Raw genomic sequence first — 12310 nt, forward strand, 5'->3', positions numbered from 1 at the left:
AGATAATGGAACCTTATATAGAAATGATGCACAATAGATAGAGTTAATGGACCCTTATATAGTAATGATTTACAATAGATAAAGATAATAGAACCTTATATAGGAATGATGTACAATAGATAGAGATAATGGAGATATGGAATAGTAATAACGTTCAATATATACCGATAATGGCGACCCGGGAAAGTAATGATAAACAATAGATAGAGATAATGGAGAATGGGAATGTGTGATGTACAATAAATAGAGATAATGGAGAATGGGATAGAAATTATGTACAACATATCGGGATAATGGAGACCCGGGATAGTAATAATGTACAATAGGTAGGGAACACGGAGACCCGGAATGGTAATAATGTACAATAGGTAGGGAACACGGAGACCCGGGATAGTAATAATGTACAATAGGTAGGGAACACGGAGACTCGGGATAGTAATAATGTACAATAGGTAGGGAACACGGGGACCCGGGATAGTAATGATGTACAAAAGGTAGGGAACACGGGGACCCGGGATAGTAATACTGTACAATAGGTAGGGAACACGGAGACCCGGGATAGTAATAATGTACAAAAGGTAGGGAACACGGAGACCCGGGATAGTAATAATGTACAATAGGTAGGGAACACGGAGACCCGGGATAGTAATAATGTACAAAAGGTAGGGAACACGGAGACCCGGGATAGTAATAATGTACAATAGGTAGGGAACACGGGGACCCGGGATAGTAATAATGTACAATAGGTAGGGAACACGGAGACCCAGGATAGTAATAATGTACAATAGGTAGGGAACACGGGGACCCGGGATAGTAATAATGTACAATAGGTAGGGAACACGGGGACCCGGGATAGTAATAATGTACAATAGGTAGGGAACACGGGGACCCGGGATAGTAATAATGTACAATAGGTAGGGAACACGGGGACCCGGGATAGTAATAATGTACAATAGGTAGGGAACACGGGGACCCGGGATAGTAATAATGTACAATAGGTAGGGAACACGGGGACCCGGGATAGTAATAATGTACAATAGGTAGGGAACACGGGGACCCGGGATAGTAATAATGTACAATAGGTAGGGAACACGGGGACCCGGGATAGTAATAATGTACAATAGGTAGGGAACACGGGGACCCGGGATAGTAATAATGTACAATAGGTAGGGAACACGGAGACTCGGGATAGTAATAATGTACAATAGGTAGCGAACACGGAGACTTGGGATAGTAATAATGTACAATATGTAGGGAACACGGAGACTCGGGATAGTAATAATGTACAATAGGTAGGGAACACGGAGACCCGGAATGGAAGCAATGGTTGTCTCAGCTAGGAAAAAGTAAGGACATGAAAAGTAGAGAGAGCAATGTTGGCTCTGGATAATTATATAATATTTGCCCGGGAAAGGAAAAATAAACATCGAGAAATCTGACCTGATTAGGGATTATATGATTTAAAAAAAGAGGTAAAGTAATACACTAGTACGGGTGGGGTTCGAACCCACGCGGAGAGAGCTCCATTGGAACTTAAGTCCAACGCCTTAACCACTCGGCCACCGTACTGATTAAATCTGTGATAACAATTCAATCTCCAAACGAGTTTCAAGCTCATAAATTTGCGATTAAATGAAAGATTGCGAAGAATTAGACAAACAATTATTATTGATACACGATTTTTTTCTCCTTGGTTGCGTTGTACGCACGTGCGGAAACACTAATTGGCTTTGCAGATAACGCTTTGTAGAGGAGTCATCAGGTTAAAGACGATTTAGGAGTATTTTGCATATACTTCAAATTAATTTTATTGGAAGCATAGAAATAAAAGAAACAAGAAAAAAAACACCCAAACAAACAACAACGTTCACATACATTATCTCATGATGTATGTATATACATGTCATACATTCCTCGGTAACATATACATGTTCACTGATATGCTTAGTTTGTAAGGTATATCCATATGATTGTGTTATTATTCACGAGCTTCTCCTTGATTTTGTAAATTAATCATTCAATATGTATGAGACAAATGAAAACAATACACACGCTATGTTATACACGAATATTTGTTTGTGTGGAAAATAGTGTTCAGTTATAGGTGAGGTGAGTTGGAAGTGACGTTGAGAAGGGAGATTAGCGGGTAATGATGTGTATATACATAGGAAGAGTGTACATGTACAGGTCGATTCATCGCTCTAATAAAGTTTGAGTCATTTATTTGGAGAAGGTTTGCATGGTACGGGGAATGTCTTTTGAGAAGTTTGATAGTTTAGTAAGGTGGACAATATTCCTTACATAGCACATTCTATGTAAACGGTCATTAAAGTAATAAATACAGACAGATCTGGTTTATAACCCTGTTAAACCGAAATTATCAAACAGTCACCAATTCACTAATATGTATTGATTTTATGCATGCTATATGTGTATCTCAAGAGCTGTAGGAGATCAGCATAGCTCGTCTTTTCTATCTTTATCTAAAATTTGTAAATATCAATATAAATAGAGGATATCTAACAGTGTCTTTAGTAATACCAGTGGCGTATATACCAAATATATTTCACGAGTGTGGCTAGCATCTTGATATCTTTCACGAGTGTGCATATGTTTTGATGTGACAAATATCACTTTCATTGAATTTCACTGGTAATAATGAAATCAATATATTTATCGTATCATGTTGTATGCTGCTGAACTGGGCATGTTATTTTGAGCATCTTTTTGTACAATGTAGGATCAATACAAAATATGGCCTACAGTGAAGTTACAGTGTTATATGTATATCCGAATATTATAATATATTATTACGATAAAAGAGCGTTGAAATTAATATATATAAAATAAATTGTTTGAAAGTTGCTCCGCTTCATAACATGTTTCACAGCAAGTTGAATTTGAAAGTAAGCATTTTGGCCCCTGGGGTATGAGTAATGGTTCACCAAATTGCTTACACACTTTGTGCCTCAACCTTGTAATGTTAAGTAGTTGATCCAACATCCACTCCCTGAACTACTCCAAAAACCGTTCCTCTGTATCTAGACACAGTTGTTTACCGTCCACTCCCTAAACTACTCCCAGAACAGTTCCACTGTACCTAGACACAGCTGTTCACCGTCCACTCCCTAAACTACTCCCAAAACAGTTCCACTACACCTAGACACAGTTGTCTGTTCTCCGTTCACTCCCTAACCAACTCCCAGAACAGTTCCACTGTACCTAGACACAGCTGTTTACCAACCACTCCCTAAACTACTCCCAGAACAGTTCCACTACACCTAGACACAGCTGTCTGTTCTCCGTCCACTCCCTAACCTACTCCCAAAACAGTTCCACTACACCTAGCCACAGCTGTCAGTTCACCGTCCACTCCCTAACCAACTCCCAGAACAGTTCCACTACACCTAAACACAGCTGTCTGTTCTCCGTCCACTCCCTAACCTACTCCCAAAACAGTTCCACTGTACCTAGATCCAGCTGTTCACCGTCCACTCCCTAACCTACTCCCAAAACAGTTCAACTACACCTAGACACAGCTGGCTGTTCTCTGTCCACTCACTAACCAACTCCCAAAACAGTTCCACTACACCTAGACACAGCTGTCAGTTCACCGTCCACTCCCTAACCAACTCCCAGAACAGTTCCACTACACCTAGACACAGCTGTCTGTTCTCTGTCCACTACCTAAACTACTACCAGAACAGTTCCACTGTACCTAGACACAGCTGTCTGTTCACACTCCACTCACTAACCTACTCCCAAAACAGTTCCACTACACCTAGACACAGCTGTCTGTTCTCTGTCCACTACCTAAACTACTACCAGAACAGTTCCACTGTACCTAGACACAGCTGTTCACCATCCACTCACTAACCTACTCCCAAAACAGTTCCACTGGACCTAGACACAGCTGTTCACCGTCCACTCCCTAACCTACTCCCAAAACAGTTCCACTGTACCTAGACACAGCTGTTCACCGTCCACTCACTAACCTACTCCCAAAACAGTTCCACTGTACCTAGACACAGCTGTTCACCATCCACTCCCTAACAAACTCCCAAAACAGTTCCACTATGCCTAGACACAGCTGATTGTTTACCATCCATTCCCTAAACTCCTCCCAAAACAGTTCCACTGTACCTAGACACAGCTGTTCACCATCCACTCCCTAACCAACTCCCAAAACAGTTCCATTGTTACTAGACACAGCGGTCTGTTCACCATCCACTCCCTAAACTACTGCCAAAACAATTCCACTGACTTAGTTACAGTTGTCTGTTTACCATCCACTCCCTAAACGACTCCCAAGTAGTTCCACTGTACCTAGACACAGCTGTTCACCGTCCACTCCATAACCTCCTCCCAAAACAGTTCCACTGTACCTAGACACAGCTGTTCACCGTCCACTCACTAACCTACTCTAAAAACAGTTCCACTGTACCTAGACACAGCTGATTGTTTACCAACCACTCCCTAAACTACTGCCAAAACAATTCCACTGACTTAGATACAGTTGTCTGTTTACCATCCACTCCCTAACAAACTCCCAAAACAGTTCCATTATGCCTAGACACAGCTGTTCACCATCCACTCCCTAACAAACTCCTAAAACAGTTCCACTATGCCTAGACACAGCTGATTGTTTACCATCCATTCCCTAAACTCCTCCCAAAACAGTTCCACTTTATCTAGACACAGCGGTCTGTTCACCATCCACTCCTTAAACTACTGCCAAAACAATTCCACTGATTAAGATACAGTTGTCTGTTTACCATTCACTCCATAAACTACTCCCAGGTAGTTCCACTGTACTTAGACACAGCTCTTCACCGTCCACTCCCTAACCTACTCCCAAAACAGTTCCATTATGCCTAGACACAGCTGATTGTTTACCATCCATCCCCTAAACTCCTCCAAAAACAGTCCCACTTTATCTAGACACAGCGGTCTGTTCACCATGCACTCCCTAACCAACACCTAAAACAGTTCCACTGTACCTAGACATAGCGGTCTGTTCACCATCCACTCCCTAAACTACTGCCAAAACAATTCCACTGATTAAGATACAGTTGTCTGTTTACCATCCACTCCCTAAACTTATCCCAAAACAGTTCCACTGGACCTAGACATAGCTGTTCACCGTCCACTCCCTAACCTACTCTAAAAACAGTTCCACTGTACCTAGACACAGCTGATTGTTTACCAACCACTCCCTAAACTACTGCCAAAACAATTCCACTGTACCTAGACACAGCTGTTCACCGTCCACTCCCTAACCTACTTCCAAAACAGTTCCACTGTACCTAGACACAGCCACCTGTTCACCATCCACTTCACGAACTGGTTCCCTACCGTCACTTACATTTTGTTCGTGAACTTACGAAACGATACTACTATCCATAGATTACCGACGACGATGGCCTAGATGTATTCTAATAAATATGACAATAGTCCTGTACAAAAAAAGTCTTATTTGGTAAATAACTGCATACGAACAAAACAAGTGACATTTTAACTTCGTGATTTTAATACACAGAATGGGGTAATGAACACAAATTTTATATAAAATAACATTACAATATCAATAGCAAATAAGGACAAATAGAATTTAAGTTGATTTAAATTAAAATAAAACAAGAACATGGTTATGGCATTCAGAAGGATCACAATAAAAAAAGATGACTCGAAAATGCTCATTTTAATTGATTAATTTTTGGGAAAAACTAATAAGGCCTTACTATTTTTAGCACAATGGTATTGTGACATCAGCTTTTTAGTAACGTTTTAGCGTGTAGTTAGTTTAGTTTAAACAGTATTCTATCTACTAATCCAGCATATACACAGAACTTTATTGAATTAAATTTTCAAATTGACATATTTTCGTTTGTTGAAATCTTCAAAATGTGTTTGCATGGTGTTTTGTCGTTCAAAGACAAGTTTGAAACATGACCAATATCTAAAAAAAAAAGATAATGTGAAATATTTTGTTAATTTGTGTTTACGTTTTTCAAGCTTTAAATGATTTACATATAAAAGCAAAAATAAATTAAATGTAATTTCATTTGATAATTTGAATGTTTTAAAGTCAATTTTAATTATTATGAAGATACCAGATATTTGATCATAAGCTGTCATAATAGGCCTATGCATCTTCAAATTACAACCGACCCCTTATACACACGGTAACAACTACATATACTGAGGCTAGAGTTTAAAAATACAAATATGTGCCTTAATGGTAAACTTTTCGTTACATGGATATGCATGACTGGCGTATGTTAGCAATGAACCTCAGTCATGTTGAACCTATCTATCATTGGTGAGACATCTGAACCAGAATGACTAGTACATGTGAACACTTCATACTCAACACCATCCTCGATAGCCAGGGGTTACGCTCACTCTCGCTCTCAAAGTGAGCGTTACCCCTGGATATCGAGGATGACTCTACGCATTCCAAAGGCAAACTTGTAGATTTGTCTAAAATATTATAGTTCTTCTCGAAAATTCAACCTGCAAGTGCAAATAATATATATGAAGGATCTTGCATGAATTTCCATTTCATAAGAAACAAGTGTAATGGTTTTTGTTTAAAGCTCGCCAGTGACTTCCTAAAAATATTAACTCTTGAGACTCGATTAATAAATATCATATGAAATGGAAGCGAATATAAGATTCTGTTTATCACATTACAAATATATGTTGAAAATATTAACGAAAACAACATTTTCTCAGACTAACTTGAATTTCGAATTATTAATATGTTTGATCTTGATGCTTCTTGCTTTGTGATGTCACAATGAAATGAAATTGGAAGTCTATGATGCCATGACATCGTGACGTCCCGATTGAAATAATGGAAACCTGCAGCCAGTTACAGTTCGACTAGGTGTTATTAGACCTGTCATGTAATCGGTGTTATGCCGTCGATGACACGGTAGTTATTGCAATAACAATTACATTTGAAGTAAGCACCTATCAAATATCTCTTATAACCGTATTAAACAAAACTAGGGGGAAAAGCCGGTGATCGGTCATGTAGTAGGGATATTTTGGAAAGAAAGTTTTGGTCCCCTACTAAAATAAGAAAAATAAATAAAGGAATGTTAAATTTTCCCTCATCTGTTCGTATTACTGATATGTATGATCGTTTGAAAATCATACAAGTCAAATTATTTACCGTTCTCTTAAGTTGAATAACACAGAATTTTAATGTTTTCTTTTAAAAGTTACTGCAGCAGTTCTTGAGGAGAAGAATTATATTGTTCTGTGTTATGAAATCCTTGCACTGAATTCTCTGGAGTGTGAAGTATACTCTTTGAAAATGGGATTCATTATTCCACATTTCCACACACTATTTGTCGATCACTGTTCCCACCAGGCAATCCTGTGTCCAGCCCTTGCAGAAATGTCACTTGTCTAAGTCCTGTTATAGTTTAGAATTCTTTTCCTCGAAAGCCAAGTTATCTGTGGCGTACAGACGAGGTGCATGATGCTGTGCTTTATACTCTTCCGACATGAAGAGTTCGTGTACTTCCTCCAAAGTCTTATTCTTGGTTTCCGGAAGTATGCAGCCGATAGATATCAGTCCTACCAGGGAAATTCCGGCAAACAGATAGAACGTCCCTGAAGAGAAAATATGTTTATATCATTATTTATAAAATACCATCGAAAATATCTTAAATTACCATCAGCTATATAATTGCAAAGCTTTTTTTCTTACTTGAATGTTGAAAATGCATTAGCTGTTATGAGCTGCGAAGCTCACGGTAATAAAAGATTAAAATATCATTGTAATATAGATATATGATATTGTTGATATAAGATATTCAAATATCGCAAATAAGTGTCTGAAGCACTATTATGAAATGATGGCCTTAACAAAACATTAGTTTCTTAACATTTTAAAGTTTGTATTTGCTTTGGAAATTTTCGCTTATATTGCCTTTATCAAATAAAAAAAGAAACGCAATGGTAGTCAGATTGGCACAAGTGAAATGCAATATATGAAATCCTGCACCATATCAAGCACCGATATTTTTACATCCTTAATGTTCTGCACATGTCCAATATGAAAATAAAAAACTTTTAGTATAGTTAGTGAGATTTTGTCATAGGTACCGTAGGTGGTGATGGCCTCCAGGAGCGAGAGGAATGTCATCGAAACAATGAGATTGGCGATCCAGTTAACAGCGGTGGCTATGGAAATACATGTACCCCTGGCCCACGTGGGGTAGATCTCGGAATTGATGGTCCAGGGCATCGGACCCAGTCCTGTAACATAACCACAGTAACGCAATGTATCACTACATAGCGCTCATTTAGTTCAAGATTTAGCCTTGGTTGTAATTGAATCTTGTACTTAAACTAAACTTTCTATTATAAAGTAAAAAGGATACCTCCCCGTCAATAAACACAAGGGCAACTTCTTTACGAAAATACAAGGATGTGACTACTTATAGAACACAAACCTATTGTCTAAACATTTTGATTTATCACTATATATAGAAAACAAACAATACAAAACAAGAAGACAGCCACAGGAACAAAGGAGACAGAAGTTCAGTATAACGATGTGAATGACATACATACTATCAAAATTTCTATATTTAATTTACTGCAACTCTGATTACACCTAAATCTATACTGTTAAGTGATAATTATCAAAATATGTGTATAGCACTTATAACAAGGTGAACGTTTTTAGTTATTTATCAAAACAAGAACGTAACCATTGCAAACAAATGGCGCAATGAAAACTGTTGCACAATTTCGTTGGTAAATGATAAAAATAAGTTTCTTTTCGAGATTTCAGTGTATGCTTTTTACCTGGAGCAAAACCGATGACAAAAAGTGCAAGACCCAGAATTGCCATCCATGCGTAGTCTGTTGGACAGAAGTTGTCGGCCCACGTGTACTCTGGGGAGTCCATGTTGTAGTTAGTCTCGTTACACCGGAACAACGTACTGAATTCCGGATTGGCGTACCGCTCAGTATGTTTTTCCATTGTGGGTAGACAGGACCCGCTGGATACGTTTCCCTTCTCGAAACAGAATCCACAATCTTTATCCGTGATACAAGTATTGCATTGTCTGCAAATAAAGGGAACACATTGAACAGGTAGCCAGTGTTCCCTCGGCTCAGTAGCATATTGTTATTAGTTTAAGTACATGTTATTTATTCCCTTTACACATCCTATAATTGTTCATTAAGTTGGGTGATTTGGGTCATCATCACCTTTGCTAGATAGATGTCAAACGCACATTAACGTTCATTAACTATGAAACGTCTGGAAATTACATAATTATATTTATCTTAAATACTGAGAAATGACAAATACAAACTCGCGTGCTTTGTTTATCTTGTGTCAATATACGGTGCCGACATAGAAAACCCGGATGATATAATGCAATGACATTTGGCCGGGAAAGTCAACAAGCTAACGTCTTCCAACGTTCTAGCATTCAAACATTCTTTTACACATTTTCTTCTGAAAAAACTTAATCAAAGATCGATAGTAAGTTTGAAAACTAAAAGTAATTAAGACCAATACATGTGGTGCTGAGCCCTACGTGTATAGACCGGTACTTACGTGATCGCACTACATTTAGTGTCGTTTGATGCTTCTGTTACGAAAATGTCCGGAGTATTGATAACAGACAGCTGGAACCCCACTGCCAGTACTACAAGCGCTATAATGACGCCTGAAAGAAACAAAATAATGTGATTCCCTTTGCTATTCCAGAATAATTTGTACTATGATGACGCCTGGAATACGAACCATTTACAGTTGTCACGCCAAAGGTGTGATCAGAATTTAAAAGAAAAATCGTATGCCAATTCTCATATTTACAGAAGAAAATTTGCCAGATTATACTTAAATTAAGTTAATTTCAGCTAATTATATCGTTGATTACGTTTCAGAAAGACATTTGTTTTATCTATCATTTAAATGCGTGTACAACGCATATGGGTTCAAACTTTATTTTAAACTTTAGCTAAACAAAGGAAGTAATTAACAAACTACCTTAGTTCTTGCTTTTACGACTTGTTGTAACTTGGATTTGACCTAGATTCGCATGAAAAGTGTCGTCTAGAAACGACTGTTTTTATATTGTACTTTTTAAAGGATATCCAGGTAATTTCCCCCTTGTTCATATTTTGAGCAAGTTTTGTTAATTTTAAGATCGAACCACACTTTCGTTCACTCTTCGGCATTCTCTTTGATTTTGATTTTCTTATACAGAAATCATTTTCATGATTTTTTAAGTCTTCAATAAGACAATGAGAGTGGATTGTCATACCAACGAAACTGATCAGGGTCAAAATCTTCCGACCAGATTTCTCCACCAGGTAGATTCCAATAAATGTACAAAGCATGTTGACAGCATTCGGAACACAAACAAGCCATATGGCCTGCTGGGAAGGGAAACCGGCCATTCGGAGGATGCTGGCGCTATAGTATCTGTAGAGAGACAAGAACGTCAAATTGACACAAAAATTGATTGAAAGCATGAATGCTTCTATAAACAGAGTCAACAATTGTCCTAGCTGTTGGTAAAGCTGATTTGCCGGTTATGTATTAATAAATGTATTTTTTTTTATCACTTTGAACTTCAAAATTGCTGCCGATTGAAGACAAAAATTTAGACATTCACATAAACGCCAACCAGGCTTCGTTTTTTCAAAGAAGTGTTTTCAAATATAATTCAGTGCATTACCAAGTAAATAACATATTCAAGTTGAATTTCAGGCTAAAATGTAAGCTTTTTAAGTCACTGTTTGCGTACATGACGGTGTTGATACCACACAGCTGCTGGAAGAACTGAAGTAAACAGCCTATGGCGAGGGCTCGACGGACAGGCTGTGACTTGAATATCAGTCCTAACGTCACACAGACATCTGAATAGACATATACACGGATATTAAAGGTATGTGCTTACACAGATAATCGTTATACATGTATCTGTTTTACCAGAAGTACAAATAAATAATAATAATGCAACCCTACCAAATGTACCTGTCCCTCACAGAGCTATATCAAACAGGCGGATATCAAATTTGCAGACTTGATCCCAGGCACTATTTGCATGATTTTGCGTTGCAGTACTGCAGTTTTACCCCGGCCATTCATGCACATGTAACTCGGTAGCAGTAACAGTTGCGACTTCTACCAACAGTTGGAGTAACGCTAGCGGTTGTTGCCATCGGGCCTAACGTCTTTAACCCTACTTTGTGTGGGGAAGCGGCGTGATACTCACTTCCTTGTTGTTGGGAACTTTCGTTCTCCAACGATTCCTTGATCTGGTTGAACTCTGTGTCCACGTCCACTGTTTCCCTGATCTTCATCAGAGATTTCCTAGCGTCTTCATCGCGCCCTTTGCTCAACAGCCAACGAGGACTCTCCGGCAAGAAGAAAAATCCTATAAACTGTATGACACTTGGAATACCAGCCAGACCCAGCATGTACCTGTGCAGATGATTCCATAGAAATTAGGTCATTTGTCAACCCGATACTAGATGTAGGATACGAATAATGTGATATGTGTTTTTTTGGACAATTAAGTTATTGCAACAATGTAGACAATATCAGATTGTCAAATGTCCGAGGCGATTAGCTCAAACAGGAAAACACAGAACTGTTGCATTATATGTGAACACATATCAAAACAAAATAAAAGGGATATTTAATAAAAGCCGAAGGCAGCTATTATATTGACTGCATCATTGACATCATGAAATAGGATCATACACATCATGTATATACATTCTGTTTGTTAAACATTAAACGTGTTAATGGACGTCGTTCTCTATGAGAAGTATAGCTTCATGCTTCATAGAAATACATCATTAAAATATGCAAATGTTTCACACTTATCCTAGGTTATATACTTACCTCCATCCGTTTTCTTTGTCTGTGCTGAAAGCCCCGGCAATAATACTGGAGACGAGGATACCAATGGTGATGAAGAGCTGATTGAGTGTGACCAGAGCTCCTCGGATGGTTGGTGGGGCCGCCTCAGCCACGTAAACGGGGACGGACATAGACGCGAACCCTGTCGGATAGCACATAGACAATGTAATACACTACAGAACAATAATATAGGACCTAGTCCATGTACAAATAATACAACACGGCCATAGACAATGTAATACTCTACAGAACAATACTATAGCGCCTAGTCCATGTACAAATAATACAACACAGCCATAGACATGGTAATACACTACAGAACAATACTATAGGGCCTAGTCCATGTACAAATAATACAATACAGTCATAGACAGTGTAATACTCTACAGAACA

At 38.4% G+C, this 12310-nt stretch overlaps 1 protein-coding gene and 1 non-coding gene across 4 annotated transcripts in view; both read right to left on the reverse strand.

Moving 5' to 3' along the window:
- Nucleotides 1-1486: 1486 nt before the first annotated feature.
- On the reverse strand, nucleotides 1487-1569 carry Trnal-uaa. The gene has a single exon. It is a non-coding gene; the product is annotated as a tRNA-Leu (tRNA).
- A 3938-nt stretch (nucleotides 1570-5507) lies between these two features.
- The window catches only part of LOC110443345 (proton myo-inositol cotransporter-like), a 21507-nt gene continuing 14704 nt past the window's right edge, over nucleotides 5508-12310 (reverse strand). For 2 of the 3 annotated variants that reach the window (XM_021487522.1, XM_021487521.1), the window contains exons 2-9: nucleotides 11900-12059; nucleotides 11265-11473; nucleotides 10794-10905; nucleotides 10308-10468; nucleotides 9596-9707; nucleotides 8833-9095; nucleotides 8125-8277; nucleotides 5508-7629 (exon numbers count right to left, since the gene is read on the reverse strand). In XM_021487522.1, the coding sequence (XP_021343197.1) occupies nucleotides 7433-7629; nucleotides 8125-8277; nucleotides 8833-9095; nucleotides 9596-9707; nucleotides 10308-10468; nucleotides 10794-10905; nucleotides 11265-11473; nucleotides 11900-12059 (1367 nt within the window). In that variant the 3' untranslated portion in view covers nucleotides 5508-7432. The remainder of the gene's footprint in view (nucleotides 7630-8124; nucleotides 8278-8832; nucleotides 9096-9595; nucleotides 9708-10307; nucleotides 10469-10793; nucleotides 10906-11264; nucleotides 11474-11899; nucleotides 12060-12310) is intronic. The other variant, XM_021487523.1, reaches the window with a different exon arrangement.

The sequence above is a fragment of the Mizuhopecten yessoensis genome, unplaced genomic scaffold (genome assembly GCF_002113885.1).
Source record: "Mizuhopecten yessoensis strain PY_sf001 unplaced genomic scaffold, ASM211388v2 scaffold716341, whole genome shotgun sequence".
NCBI lineage: Eukaryota > Metazoa > Mollusca > Bivalvia > Pectinida > Pectinidae > Mizuhopecten > Mizuhopecten yessoensis.